Here is a 16,349-nt window from a genome sequence, read left to right on the forward strand (position 1 = left end):
GACGTTCAAAGACATTATAATATACGCTAGTAGTGTATATAATGTCTTTGGCGACTTTAGATTATATTTGGCGACGTTGCTCTTTATTTACAAAGAACTAGAGTATAAAGCCTAAATAGTATGAGGTTTTGGTATAAAAAAAAAACAATCATGCTTTATTATACACGATATTAATTAAGAACTTGGCAATTTTCTGATGTTTTTCAGACAAGAAAATAATTAGTTGTCCATAGACTAGTTGTCACCGGAAGTTTGGTTATAAAACTTACAATGGCAACACTAGATTTCAAAGAATCTTCTTTCTCATCGGACGGTTACTAGTGCCGTCTCGTTTTAATGTATGAAATTTGAACAAGATCTACGTTTTTCATGTGAGACAGAACTACTTTCGATGCTAGAGTTGCAACTGTCGTACGGCCATTTGGACGAATAAATTAATTTTGAGAGTTCGATGACCGCTCGGAATCGTTTTGTCCGTCATTTCATTTTTGATCTATAGATTTTACAAATCGACAATTTTCATAAGTTGTTTATATTCATTTGGTGCCCATAAGTGCATTACAACATTGTGTGATAAGAAGTTTTTAATTTGGTTTCCTGCAGGCGGGATTTCATATTAAACGTAAGTTTTATCCTCACAAAACTGTGTGTCGTGATAAGACTGCTTGTGAAGCTTCGGTGGGCTATAATGACAAAGCCGCTTATTTCTGTTTTTGTAGATCTTATTGTTTAAATCGTTGAAGCAGCTGTAGTATACTTCGGAACAATTATTATTTAACATATAAACATAATTTCCGGCAAGTTTATAATTTTAGTTTTTTGGGCGGTTCCAGAAGCGGGGCTACCTACGTATTTCTTTTTACATCTTGTTGTACGAGTTCAGGGTTGGGAAGCGAGTTTGCAAAGTTCTTTATCTGGCCATAACGTGTGATTCAGTGCGTGTGTGAGTGATAATTTACTCGAGTTGTATTTTTATATAAAACTTATAGTACGGTGTACAGTAGAGGTTATAGGAGCTATGATTCATTTGATACGCGATGCGACGGTCGTCGCATGTGACAAGCCGTTTTATAGCTTCCTTATTTAAAGTTGAGAAGAATAATTTGCATTAATAATTTGCACGTTTCTCTTTAATTTCCTTCGCATTGACTGAATGCAGCGCATATTAATTATGTGATAAGTCGCGTTACTTATCAAGAAGTATGTATTTATTACCTCATCAATTCTGATTGGATGAGAACTGATTACAGTATTGAGATATAAAGTGAATACATTCCCATTTGCTTAGACCAAACCAAATAGCTATAACTTGGCTAGATAACAGTAATAATAAGTAATGTAGTATCTGGACTCCTAATTGTCAATGATAAGTTGTGTTACAGTCAATTTTTCAGATAATGTGATTTTAAACTGTATACACAGAGCTTTAACCACACTATAGTAAACCATTGCCTGCTGTATAAACCAATATTAAGTTATTAACTGCATCCACTCAGTCTGAAAGTATATAGCATAACCACAACTTAGATAACACTTCATTTTAGGATGTCAGTCTTAATCATATTGATTCCTATTGTACAACTATACTACACAAGGTAGACTTAAAGTGATAAGGCAAAAAATCAGTTGACTCTTGAATTCAACAAAGCTCTAGGAGACACAAAATTAGAAGAAAAAACATGGAAAGACCATTGTATCTTGTCTGTGAATATAAAAGTATTTCCTTATAAATTGTCTTGGTTTTGTAGCTGCATATCACAGGCCTTCCGACCCACTGTCTATCTCTCTTACATTTTAATTTCTAAAACCAGATATTTGTAATGAAGAAACATGCTGATTTCCTTGATATCATGACTGTCCCGTAACTCATACAATTGCACATTCCATACTGTTATGGAGACAATATATATTTAAATGAGTTATGACATTTATTAAAGCTACATAGCTATATAAAGAGTCATTGTACTCCATAAATGTCTTGTTATAGCACTCATTCAGGCTGTTACTGTTTTATAATCAGATGTGATTGTTAATTTTTAATGAGATGGCATGATGGATGTTATGGCTTTTGAAAGAATGAATAATTGTTTATATGATTCAATTGAGTTGTAATTTGATTTCTGGTTGATCTGGTCAGGATTCATTCTTGAATTTTTGTGATCATGCCTTTCTTTATTGGAATATGCTATTCTAGGTTGAAAAAAATCTCAGTGAAAATTAAAGGCTTTTTAAAACTTCATTCATAAATTTAAACTATGTAGGAATAAAAAAGGAGATCTGTAGGGCTAGCCAACCAAAATCAAAAACATATATTTTCACCATATAAAATATAGTTTTGAATCTTATATTTACTGTCACAATATTGACCATAAAATCTTACTTTATAGAATACCAAACATGTCTGGAGAGCCTGAAGTGACCCGCACCCCTGAGGAGGAGGAAGAAGAAGAAATCAAGTCCTCATACCGACCGCCTCCAGAGAAGACTATTGATGAGATTCTTGCCGCTGACCAAGAGGATGAGTCGTTACGGAAGTACAAGGAGGCTCTCCTCGGAGAGGCGCAGGCTGGTGCTGTTATTGTTGGTGAGGACATGTTCCAGCACTAGTAACTGCGATAATAAATTACAAAATAATGTTGTAAGGAAAATTGAGCGGTTTCAACAACCCAATAAAGTAGCTGTAACATTACTCAAAGCTATCTTAGTTAATTTTGGCGAAACACGCATTTCTTCTTTCTCATAGAGAAAGAGAAAAAAAATTAGATTAACTAGTATACATTTTGTTTATTTTTACGAAAGTCATTTTTATTCTTAAGCAGCAAGTTCATATTATTTGTAAGTTGTTGGTTTCAATTTTGTCTGAACCATACAGTAAACTACAATTTGCTTTGTAGTTGATGTCAAGTTTGGCCGTAATCGTAATATGTTATCAAACTTTCTCGAATGTCCTATCAATAAGTTCAAGATAACCAAAACACTTGCAAGTACTTTATCTTATCGTTTTTAAGGATAGTTTGTTACGTCATACAATCTTGGTTTTATTTATTTACTTTGCTAGTCTTCCTGGTTCGATTTGACTGTGCTTCTATCTACGCTTGTTTGAACGTGTGTCCCATGGTATTCAAAGATTTTAAACTACTTAACTCGTCAATCGTTTGAAATGTACCGCAGTTTGAAAATGTGGTCTTATTTGTTAGGACAACATGAAAACAAAGAAAACACAAAAATGGGTTATGCAGGCATATGGAACAATTTCTTTTACGCATTCCAACTATAATAGTTTCAACATTGAATGTTACTTCCCCAGCTGTTGTATAAAAACTGAAACGATGCAACCAATAGCAGGGACAATAATCTAGGGATGACCAGCTTTATACATTTAAATATTTCCTGGACATTATTTCTCTCCGAAAATGTTTATGTCCTAAGATTTCTTGACCACTATTTAGTTTCATGCCCAACGACAAGTTATTCTGCTCATTGTATCCTTACGATATATACATTTGCATACGAACAACAAAAAAAAGAAAATGAAGTTATCGCTTCATCATCATCATCATCTCAGCCTATCGCCGTCCACTGCTGAACGTAGGCCTCCCCCAAAGAGCGCCAACCATCGCTTATTTAATCTCATTAAAAATGCACAGTATATTATATGTCACTAATACCATAGTAAAGCAATACTAAAGTCAAGGTCTTTGCCACCTTCACACGTGACCTTCGCGGCCGGCCGGCGAAACAACCTGCATTGCACGGCATTGTACGCTAAACGGATGAGTAATCGATACTTATTGCGAGCGGACAATCGATTAACAACCCTTCAGTGCTAACAACGACTTTATCTCAACGGAGAAAGGTCGAATTTTCTTAATTCTGAGCAGTTTTGTGTATTTGACAATATCGATGTCAGTCAATGCCGGAACTCGAGTAAAGTTTATTTGTTAAACGTCGCTTTTAGCTTGATTTGCTATGCTGATGCATTATGTGTGGGTTTGATTTGATTAGGTGACGGTGTGACAGTTATAGGTCTTCGCTGTTTTGAAATAAGTTTTATTGTGATTTGAGGCTGGTCTACTAGCCTCAAATCACATGGAATTATTCCAATAAAAGTACTACAGTGTAGGCAAACTACAGAAGGCAGAACTGTTTCAACAACGACAATACGCTTCGACTGCCTAGCATGTCTTCTCAATACTCATTACTTTATGGCTTCCTTAGTATACATACATGTTAACAGATGTTTTGTTACAGTTGATAAAATCGCGCCTCTACAAGCTAGCATGCTTAAAGAGCTCATAAAAATAAAACAGAGCGTCAAAAGGACGAACAAAAAAAAAAGTTAAAAATTCTTCTTAGTTTTCTTTAGCATTTTCTGCCTTCCAAATACCGCTTCCAAAGGTCTTCATAATCTGTCCCCAATTTTTTTGTCGCTTTACCTTCTTAATAAACGCAAATATAGACTAACTACAGTCTTAGAAGCAGCATAGTTAAAAACAACAACACTAGGATTTGAAGACTAGTTCCCTATCTCGTTCGATTATATTCAGTGACGTGGATATCCGTTGCCGCCTCGCATCCTGACTTATCTCTCGATGCATTTTGTTCTGGTGCTCTTTTGACAAACATGTAACAAGGTCTGTTGTGTTTACATGTTTACAACTCCTGTTTCCTTATGGTTCGTGGTTCTGGGGCGATTTGGTTGTAATTCATTTTCTGCATTATTTATAAAAAGGTTTGTTGTAAATTCCTCAAAATTAAGAACTACTTGTCTACCTTCTATATTTTTTGTCTCTCTCTGTAAAGAGCCTTTATACAGTCGTTACTGTCGATGATTAGATTATTTTTTGAAAATGACGTCACGTGTGTGTAATTCAACCAGCGTTAGAACTTTTACAATTTTTAACTTGTACTATACTTATAGCCGAATTTATTCCCTCTCCTACCTCAGATTGTTAAACTCTTAATTAATCTTAGCTCTTAGCTACCGTGAATAATAATAGGCACCAAATCAATTAGACCCGCTGTTACCTCGCCCTAATTTGGTCGGCTTCATTTCCATTAACTTTCTATTGAAACTATAACAAAATTGGAAGTTTACTGTGAAGCCGTAAAACGGTTTTCAATCAAATTATTTCCGTGGGAGTTTATCCTTAGATATGCCTATATTTAATTACATAGCTTCAGATAATTGAAATCTGATAGTTCAAAACAATTTTACTTTTTAATCTTTTGTGAATTAGTAGCTGGCATATATTTGACCACATAAATTACTTGTCACTTCGCAAAACGACATCAGTACTCATTTTTCATTTCTCCAATTACCATTTCAACCACCAACCCTATGCGCGCATTCTCCTAGTTCATTTTTTGTACTGTTTACCTATTATGCCACCTAATTTATAGCTCAGACTTGACCCTCAAACTCTGACTGAATTTTTACCCCCCATACAAACTAAGCTAACTTACTTTTTAATTGTCTAGATCCCAACGACCCTCGCCGAGTGATCGTCAAGAAGCTGGCGCTGTGCGTCACGGGGCGGGACGACGTCGAGCTGGACCTCTCCGGTGATCTCACCAATCTTAAAAAGCAGGTAAGGATACGTAGTGTTAAGGACCCCTTCAACTTGTTCTGAGTCTGAGTGTCTTTGTGCACGTGATTTGTATGTTTGTGAAAACTACCGCGACACAAGAATTCAATTCCTTACAACAGGAGTCGCTTTTCTAAATAAATAAAAAAAACTGGTCCAAAAAAAAGGATTGATACTCACCCAATTAACTAGATAACGTGTGTTGCCGAATTACATAAACACCAGTTTTGTGCATAAAAAAAGACGAGATTCTCAAAGAAAACAGTAGTATTTTCTGAACAGCCTGCCATTTTAACCAATTTTGAACGACAGATCTTGTACATGTACATAAAAATCATAACGTTTTCGAGATACGACCGGTTTTCTTCGTTCGGTTTTTCAATGTCGAGGAGTCGCATATAAAATAGAGAAATGAGAGATTGAATGAGAAATTGAAAATCCTAATTCATGGTGTATTAACGTAATTCCCTCAAGCAATAATAGAAACTTAGTCGTGTACAAAAATGGTACAATGTCGTACGTAAATGAGACTACCGTTAATGGCATGTATAATTGTACGTTTTCCTTGAACCTTCAGGAAAATAATAAAAAACAAAACCTTTCCTTGTACCGATCTATCTAAGAATATAAGGAGGCCCTGAAATACTTTTAAGTATATGGAAATGGAATTATTAATAAAATCGAAGTCGTTTCAATAATTAAAAATAATTGACGGATTTTGGATAAATTTCGATCTTTTTGGTTGTTTCTAATCATAGTAATCATATATTATATTTATATTTAATATTATATTTTTGGTGTTAATTTTAATAAAACAATACAGTTAGAAGGTCCTAATGGTATTTTAAAGGCCTTTAATCAAGTTCCTTTTCAGCGTTTAGGTTATAATTATACCCAAATTACAAAGTTTTGTAGAAGCTTGTCTCAAAGTTATACTTGATCTAAGGCAATTTTCCTAAAAACCTTCCCTTTAATTTGAAATTATGTTTGGAGTTTAGTGTCAAAAGCCCGATCAAGCAGGATCGAAATTTGATATCAACAAAAAGTTACTATTTTTGTTCTCTTAAAAGTTTTAATTATCTTGGTTCCTAATTGGAGATCAAAATTTATGTATTGCTAGAAAAGCAAAAATTAGAGTTACGTTGGCTATACGAAACAGCCATGCATACATACAAAACTTGGCAAAAAAAATAAAAAGAGTGAAGGCACCTCTTGTACCCTTTGATTTTCACTGCTCTAGGGAAGGCGATTATATAAGACTTTTGCCAGCTAAAACCATCACAGTGCTACACCTTACTCATGTTCTTTGGTCCAAGGGAACGCTATGCAAACTTATATTTCCTATTTCAACGAAATTCGTGTACAGCATTAGGTATACCATAGGTTCACAGCGAGACTCCTTTCTAACCAGATCCATGTTCAGATTTTGTTTGCTTCAAATGCCCGCGTAATTCTCGTTCGTATAGAAGTTTCGGGCTCTCTGATTTTATAATTCACAATCCGCTCTATCCCTCTTCGCTTCTATAGAAACGCACCCTTAACACTTGACCTGTATATTATATTCTTCGGCTGTAGTTCTAGACCTCGACACAATTACTAACAAGTGCACTAGGTAATTCAATCGTTCTATTTTGTCCTCAACAGAATTGCGCTATACAATCTGATAGAGCACGTCTTGCTTTGAGATTATTTTGCGCAAGGATAAGTCTTTTATTCCATTTCAAGGAACGAATCTTCGCCTTCATATTTATTTTTTAAAGGAATGTCAGAGAAGCTCTCGTTTCTTGAAGAATTCAAACCTTCTTTGAGAAAAACAAAAATCAATTAAAGTAGTAATAACTTGGAGGAAGATCATAATCGCTAAAACAAGTAATTTCTATTTCTATAAATCCGTATTTAATTACATTTTGTTTTACTGAAAATAAAACAATTCTCATTTCTTATTTAGTCAAATAAAACACGTAACCCACAATACTATTTAACTTTTATTACACTATAAATCATAAAACCGTTTAAATCTAATCGAATAACAAACACTGCGTTATCATCTAATTTATATTAGTGAGATCACTCGGTACCTTGTTAACAGAATGCGAAACAAATTCGCATAGACGCCGCTGAATAACTCACTAAATGATTTATGACTCTGCCACTCATATATCACGACTGTCTATTCGTGCAACACACAACATGCAACACCTATACAATACCGACTTTGTTCCTCAGTAGGAAGGTTGAATTTCGTACGTCGTTTCAACCACAGATTTTCGGCCGCCGATATTTGACGTGGTGAGTGACGTCATTCGCCATGTGACGGTCTTGTTGGTAGTGCTGATAGATAGATAGTACTCTTTACTGTACGATATTTTATTAGAGGAACGTGTATATTTTTACACTTAATATATAATAGACCTTTTCGTTTCGTTCCATCTGTTTACTTTGATATTTTGTTCCATGTTGTTTTTATATCTTTGATCTTTTTTAAAAAACGGCAGCTTTTATAAAGATTGCCCTTGCTGAAGTCCCATTTCTCTATTAAAGTTTTAGCTTAAATACTAAACCCTCATATAATAATTACTAATTTAAATGGCCCTTACAAAGTTGCAATATGGCGACCTAATCGCTGCACAATTACGTTAATTATACGCTGTACATTTATAGCGCTATTTGTCCTGCTTATAATAGGTTTGTATCTCAGTCGCTCCTGTTTACTTGTGTCACATGTCTAGTCCAACTCCCAACGTATTTGGACCGAATAACACAGATGTTTTGTACTTAAATGGGCGAGTGGCAATCTGAACGGAGATCTTGTTTTTATAAGGATCTTTTTTGTACTATGAAAAGACGGGGCATGTGGTTTAGACAGATCCGATTTAGATCTGAGGCTAGCATTGTATTGCTGTGAATATTCAATTACGAAGCTGCTTGATTTTTTCTGTAAATTTTTGTTTATCAAAACTATATTTTTTTGCGTTCATTTTATTCTGTAAAATAAAACTGAACTAGACTGGACCTACTTAGCCATCATTTATCGGCAGATCGATTGGTAGGTTAATAGCTAGGCGAGGTCTGCCAAGTTGCGCTATCAATTAGCACCAAAATCGAATGCAGTCAAAAGATAGCTTCAATCGTTCTTAGTGTCAGAATCCTATTGATTTTACCTGACTGATTAAACTGTAAAAAACAACTGGACCATGACATTAAAATCAAGGTGTTCTTTCGGCTTACTTGATGAAAGCTGCACAGGTCTCATGCGCAGTCCCGTGGACCAGGGGCGTTTTTAGTCGGCGAGTGTCCGAAATACCCCCACGCCGCCCTTGCCCTCTTCGTGGGTAGAAGTCATTAGCGCTTCACACCGGCAAAAAAGCATTGCACATATATTAGGGGCAGATTCGCTCGAGAAAAAATTAACAGCGGTTGAAACCGGTTCACCAAAATTTTGAAATGCAGTATTCGCCCAAACACTGTTGTTGTACTACTTATTTTTTTCTGAGATAGAATAGTTTCGGGCGACTCGACTACCCGGCAAAAAAATGACCAATGCTCAGAGGCTTTGTTAGAGATAATACTAAAATAATTATAATCAGCGACATTGTAATAATCTAGTTCATTTGTGGTTTAAATTATTGGCAGCTCTTCATTCGACAATCTGTCAAGAAGGCATTCTTTTATCGACCGCACACGAATTCAGTTGTGTCATGTCAGTCTCATATTGATCTGGAACAAAACTTACCTATATTTCCAGCTACGTACTGCATAGAAACAGCTGGCGTTCTCGTTTTATGGCATGTTGACAAATCTGTGCAGAGGCACGAGTCGTTTCGATGCACTTTGATAGGTTTACCGCGATGTTACTACGTTATGAGGTACTTCTGGCGTGTTGCTGAAGTTTCTGGTGCACGAGACCATCACCGGCTAATATTAGACAGAATAGATTTGAATTGATTTTTGTAGACATGTATTTTGAGGTCTTATGTATTTATTTTTGGAAGTTAACAATTAATCAAATTGCTTTGCCTATTTCATACGTTGGATTAGGTTACAAAGAAATGAAACTTTCGGCGAGAAAAAAGTATCGTGAAGGGTTATTGTTTTTCGTTTTCAATGCGGTAAACCTTTTAGTTACATTGTCCAAATAAAATGAGTCCTAAAGCGCGCTTCCTAAAATATTAGCTTCAGGCGTATTTGTAACAATCACGCGATCCCTTTCACTAATCATCCGTATGACAGGTGCATCATCAACGGTGCCCCATAACTCGTTTAGTCATAATTATTGCTATACCCCACCTGGCTCGCAGCCAATACAGCTGCGTACAGGATGTTTGGACTGATCACTCCTCTAGGATTGAATTAATTTCATCATTATACTAAACCGATACAGAATATTGCTGAAATAGAAAATAAACTTAACATTAATTCGAATAACAATTACTTGTTTGTAGCGTGTAGATCTGAAACAAACATTGGCAAACATTTTGACAAGACAGGAATTCCAGAACGAGAATTAAAGATTTCGGAATCAGCTGAAAATTTTGAAACTTTGGTCGTCGTTTAAAGACTAAATCAAACAGGTATTTCATGTTCATTTCTGTAAGCGGTAAATGACAGTGTAGAGTTGACAACAACATAAACTTCCTCGCTAACTGCTGATTTCCGGCCACGTGAAGTCGCGACATAAACAGTAGCGTAGTACTCGCAATTGTTTTACTTGCCGTCGCCGCTCTCGGACATGTTTATCGATGTGGGTGTTATAGGCTATTTGACAAAAACATCTGTTTAGTCCGTCAGAGAGCTTAAAAAAGAATTTTGGATACGTATTTTTGACGTCACTTACTTGTACGCTTTTTACTAGCAAGTGAAGTAACTTCCATACATTTTATCATTTAAAATGCTTTTAATCTTCCTAACTTTGTAATGATGTGATCAAATGAGAAAATACGTTTTCAATATTTTTTGGAACACCTGTCTGACGGACTGCTTACATTTTTTTAATTAATTAATTGACACAATGACAGTTGACACATCTGGCATCCAGTCAGGCCTTGTTTTTGAAACGGGATCTTTTTAGGAACTTGTCTACAACTAGTTCCAAGTTTGATCTCAGTTCAATGTTCAGTGCGTGTCTTTTGTTCTAGTGACATTTACTAACATTATCATCCTAACAATACTGTATCTATCTCCTGATAAATCACTCGTCTGCCACGTTTTTATCGGAAACGATTTGACGTGTTATTTGTATTTGGCAACGCGCTGGATCTTGGCGGCGCGCAGTTATTTCAATACTATGAATACTAGAAATATTTTTATTGGGTTGTTTGTTTTGTCGTAACGGCTCACAGATTTTTGGCTAGATCAATCACAAAAAATATGAGAAAAGTATTGCATTGCATCTAAGTATAATTTCCTAAAAGAAAATCAGGTTTTTTATCCGTATTGGGACTTTTTTGACCGTAAAATTCGATTTTCAGTAAAATAAAACTTGTTCTCCATTGGATGTACATGAATGTACATTGTCCAAAATATTTCGTATCGTAAATGATTCCGCATCCCACTGTATCGTTTCGTTCTCTATGATTTATGCCAGCGACAAGTATAGTTCGGTTCTCGACCCAAAAACTCGATGTTCGCTGTCGTTGCGCCGACGTATCGTTACGTGTACTCATTAATACAAAGTTTGCAGGTTCTCGGGAAACTAATTGCTTGTCATCGGTGGTAATTGTGCGAATAATGATGAGTGCTATTAGGTACTGCATTGCAGCACTTTAGTTTATATATGATGTAAACCCGATAACTGATACACGCTATCTTAATGCGCTGATTGTTAGGTTTTATATAGTAATTAGTTAGATACTTTACTAATAATGCTATTTTTAGTCATTTAAGTTGTGCATAGGTAGATTCGCTGGTACAACAAATGCGTTATCTCACCAAGTTAAATCACACATAGCTTAACATAAATGTTGACTTGCTGAACTCCGTTCTACGATGTGCCTGATAATAACTAAACGGCGCTCTTTCGGAAGGTGTGTATTTTTCTTTTCCGAAGATAAACGAACTTTGAAGCGACTTTTATCTCAATTCGATCAAACCTTCCTGGACTCAATTAATAGAAGAACCAATTGTATCTAATATTTTTGTTTCCACATTTCCAGGTGTTCGTTATTAAGGAGGGTGTGCAGTACAGAATAAGGATTGACTTTATCGTGCAGCGCGAGATCGTGCACGGACTTAAATACGTGCAGAAGACTTACCGACTTGGAGTACCAGGTAAGAATTTCACTCTAATTAGATTACCTACTATAATTGAAGTTTAACTGTACTGCTGTGAAAGATCCGATTTATGAAACAGACCGAGTGAGGAAACATTGTGTTTGAATATTGTCGAAGTAGTTGTATTATTTTGACTTTTTTACATAAATGAATTCTGGCTGCGGGAGAGGCAGAGGAAGAACGGAAATGTGATGATTGAACAGTGTGAAAATTATATTAATGCAGAGTATACGAATGAATAGAACATTCTGAAATCGATCCATGGTATCTCATGGTCCGATTTTGTTTTATTTCTTTAGACGTAGACTGATCATTATTAATAAGTGTTCAATCAACGGTTACTATCCAGACATGTTGAGTATTTATAATATTCTGATGAAATTCTTGTATTTTTTCACGCGTTCCTCTCAGTGCCCGGTACGTATGCGTTTTTAATTCAAAGTGCATTCTCGTTGACACCTAATGTATGCCTTCGATGTCGTGTCGTATTGTATTCAATATTGTGACTCAGTGTAATGGAATTTTTAAACTGCCTTGTTCCTCATTGATAGCAGTTTTTAAGTTTGTATCTGTAATTTCTATAGCATTGTGCAGTCTACTGCAATTTGATTACTGAGCTGCTATTGATGTAGTTGTGTAATCGGTTTGATTTTTGAAACTCATTTTTATCTGGGTCTAGTTTTGAATTGCCTATTTAAATCAGTGAAGTGAATCGATGTTAACGCTTTCAGACTAAGATGCAGAGATTAGGAGTTATTCTTATACACGACTGTCTAAACCTACAAAATGAAATTCTGTTTAAAAAACATCAAATGGATTTTAACAATTAATAATACCTATATGAAGTCTAAATCTGGCCTTAATAAATTAGTATTTATACTAACAACAATATATTCCACATCAGTTAACATCGGTAACCCAATCTAAACACAAAACTAGACTCCGTTAAACTTGCCATGATTAAATAATTAATAGGCTACGTTAATCAATATATCTACTGTCCGAGGTCAGAGCGACGCTTAACCGACAGATAAACCTATACTAACCTATATAATAGGCCGTGTGTCAGAAGGGTCGCGACATTCGACGACCCTTGCTTAACTACTTGAATGGAATAGTGGCTAAGTGGCCTCCCACAGTAATAGGATCGCTTGCTTTGTGGGTCAAATGCTCGTGTGATCCTCACATATCGCCTAAATAGCTCTGTGTCTGATAACTGGAAAATTCTCATGTCTTTATTTAGAGTATTGAGAGCCGATGTTGTAAAGGAATATGTACTGGAGCATGCCCAGACTGCTCGAAAGTACTCGTTTTGTTCGTGCATTAAGGCTGTAATTAAAAGGAAACGCTTTAGTTGTAGATGAAAACTCTTTGCGAAATGTGATCAAACTAACTGAACCTTTCAAAATTTCCAGTTGACAAAATGACCCACATGGTCGGCTCGTACCCGCCGAAGACTGAGATCCAGTCGTACACCACTCCTCCCGAAGACGCCCCATCAGGTATGGTGGCTAGGGGCTCCTACACCGTCAACAGCCTCTTCACCGACGACGACAAAAACGTTCACCTGCAGTGGGAATGGTGCTTCGATATCAAAAAGGATTGGAAAGATTAAGCTTGGTTATTTTATGAAAGGACCGACTGGGTTGGCTTGCTCGCGTAGGCTGCTCTGTGCCATAAGTATTGGTTATAAATGTACGCTCTAGGTGATTGACAAACAATTTGATATCGCTACTGATGTAGATAAGATTCCAATATGGCGCTATATATCTAGCCGGTAATTTTGCGCTTTATATTACTGTAAAGTAATCCAGAAATCGACTATTCAATCACAGGCTAAGAGCATTTAATGACAGCAATTGATAGACTTTATTACAAAACGCACAGGAATAGTTAGTTCTGTGGCCTTAGCGAGACCAATCCAGTCGTACGTGTCGAAAATGGTGGCTGACTGAGAATACCTATTGACAAATTAGTGTAAACGCTTTGTCAAACAGAAAGTAGGATTCGATCGAAAGTTCCAGAAATAATCTTCAAAGAAATTGTAGTCTTGGCGCCGTTTGTGAAGTAACAATTCACACATTGACGAACACAAATGCGAACCTATTACTATTAATTAAAGTATATTTTTATACGCACTCAAAGTTAAACACATTTGTACAAATATCTCGCATTTCCATTGTAAGTTGTGTGTGAATTCGCAGATACTTTTTATACAGCAAACGTTCAAAATCATGTTTTTGGCAAACGATAATGCTCAATTGGTATACTTTCCTAATCGTTATCCTCTAACTATTTGACGAAGCCGAGTCATTAGTAATACCTACCTATACATAAAATGATATGTAATTATGTGATTGTATAATCGTGATTTTTTTAATTATCTTCTATTGTATGTACTTTTCAGACGGATTTGTGCTAAACAGTGATAAAAATACATTTTAAAAAGACCCTCATAATATTAAAATTTTCATAAATCTTATTTGCAGTTGGAAATACTGGTACCTCTGTGGTCCGGTGCTACCAGTATATTGACTACAATTTACATTTAAAAATAATTACGTAGATTATAATAAAATAAATGCAATGTATTTCCATAATTTTTCATATATTACAAAGGATGTAGCAATATAATTATTTAGATTTAAATTAGCTTATCATTAATTTAGTTATGGTCAATGCAATGTATCTGTAACTGACGATTCCTACGGCAACACCCTGTAATGTAGGTCAGTTCACTGTTAACCTGATAGTCGGCACTGTATGCTTACACCGGCATTCCTAACAGCATTTTGGGCCAAGCTAACAATTTTGGGGTCACCTTTAGTTACAGTAGACTTAAAAATACAATAAATTTAGATATTACTCTATTCTGATTTAATAAATTTGCAGTATTAAACAATTTTTAAAATATTCGATACCTAATTGTGTAGGAGTAAATGAATATTTAATATCTAAATCCCGTACAAAAATTTGCAATATAATAAAACAATAATACTGCTCAGTGTTGCTATATAATTGGTGTTTATAAAGAATGATTCCAAAATGTATTAATGTATAATTTAATTTTTTATTTTAAATAAAAATAAAAATTGTCTATGGTGCATTTTATTTGGTGACTACAGTGTATGCTGTTTGACCATTATGGTATGTATGATTTCTCATTGGCAACACTGTTATTGTATAATATTAATCAGAATAGGGTTGCCAAACTTAAAATAGTTTAAAATAAATATTGTCTCAATTTATCTTTTTATACATTTCTTTAAAATAGTAACACCTTTTATTATATGAAGGTCACAGAAATATAGAATTCATCATGTAAGTACCAAAATATAGTATTATAAAATATGTAAGGGTATAGGTGCACCAATTCAAAGAAAAATCTATTTTTAATATTTCACATATTGCTTCTAATGTTATGAGCTGAGCCAGTGAAATCGTGGCAATAATATATGAAAAGAAAAGTATTATGTATGTATGGAAGCTATTCCTTTTATAGAGTAAATTAGACATTAAGTCGTTTGAAATAAAGTACATTTTTACCTATGTAAAACAGACAGTGGTTGAATTGTTGTTTGAATCGAGTGAAAATTACATTCTCATAATTACTGCCGTTCTAAAATAAAATAAATAACTAGCGAAGGTTTGCTCTTAATCGGATTATGGCTATAAGCGAGGCGGTTATATTGATAGAGGTTTGGGCTGCCGTGTAATGGAATCTTATAAAGCAGGCGTTATCGAGGCTTTATGGCATCGGTGTGTAGTAAGTTAGATAACCTGACGGATAGTAAACGGCATTTAAATTGAACAAATATTGCTTAAGCGTGAGAAGTGGGTGCTTCAGTATTAGGACTGGGTGCTCTACTTATAAAAAAGGCTTCCCTTTTATAAATTTTAGGATTAAATACCCCCATTTTTTTAAATATATCTTGCATTTCTATTGGTCAGTAGATGGACCCAATGTTTGACGAAACTATCATCATTAAATACCACTCAATAAAATTAATTGATTCTATAATTAATTGGTAAGTTGCAATAGTTGGTCCAAATATTGGGTCCAATAATTTGTATCTACAATTAGTTCGTGCTATTTTCATAAGGATTAATTTGTAACGTCAGTAATTTTATTTCAATAGACGTGTAAAGATTTACGCATTGTAATAGTTTGGCCAAAAATAAAGCTTATTTATTCAATTATTGTTTTATTTCAATAGGTGTATAAAGTTATTTACATAATTATAATCCTTGCAGATTGCTAATATAAGTGGCGGCCATTTTGAAGACACATTTTGACAGGTACATTTCTATTGCAAGCCGTTTTACAAGTAATGTCGTAATTTTCCCGTAAAGGTTTCAGGGCCCTAACTCTGCTATTAACAATAGTCGATGAATTAATTGAAAGTGGATGATGTTGCTACTATTGCTATTCTTGTAAGCATTTTGCCAACACAGTAATTGGAATTTGTATTCAACACGGTTATTTAGGAC

The 16,349-nt window shown here is 35.0% G+C and overlaps 1 protein-coding gene across 4 annotated transcripts; it reads left to right on the forward strand.

Moving 5' to 3' along the window:
* The first annotated feature begins 410 nt into the window (after positions 1-410).
* On the forward strand, positions 411-16,055 carry LOC113492206 (rho GDP-dissociation inhibitor 1). 4 transcript variants are annotated; one of them, XM_026869568.1, is made up of 5 exons: positions 411-622; positions 2,388-2,584; positions 5,482-5,591; positions 11,741-11,855; positions 13,274-16,055. In XM_026869568.1, exons 2-5 carry the CDS (start codon positions 2,398-2,400, stop codon positions 13,471-13,473), a joined length of 612 nt encoding a protein of 203 aa, XP_026725369.1. In that variant the 5' UTR covers positions 411-622; positions 2,388-2,397; the 3' UTR covers positions 13,474-16,055. The 4 variants fall into 4 exon arrangements, with proteins under 4 accessions (XP_026725369.1, XP_026725371.1, XP_026725370.1 ...); XM_026869570.1 differs by lacking the exon at positions 411-622 and adding an exon at positions 643-797; XM_026869569.1 differs by lacking the exon at positions 411-622 and adding an exon at positions 804-943.
* The last annotated feature ends 294 nt before the right edge of the window (positions 16,056-16,349 follow it).

The sequence above is a fragment of the Trichoplusia ni genome, chromosome 3 (genome assembly GCF_003590095.1).
Source record: "Trichoplusia ni isolate ovarian cell line Hi5 chromosome 3, tn1, whole genome shotgun sequence".
Lineage (NCBI taxonomy): Eukaryota > Metazoa > Arthropoda > Insecta > Lepidoptera > Noctuidae > Trichoplusia > Trichoplusia ni.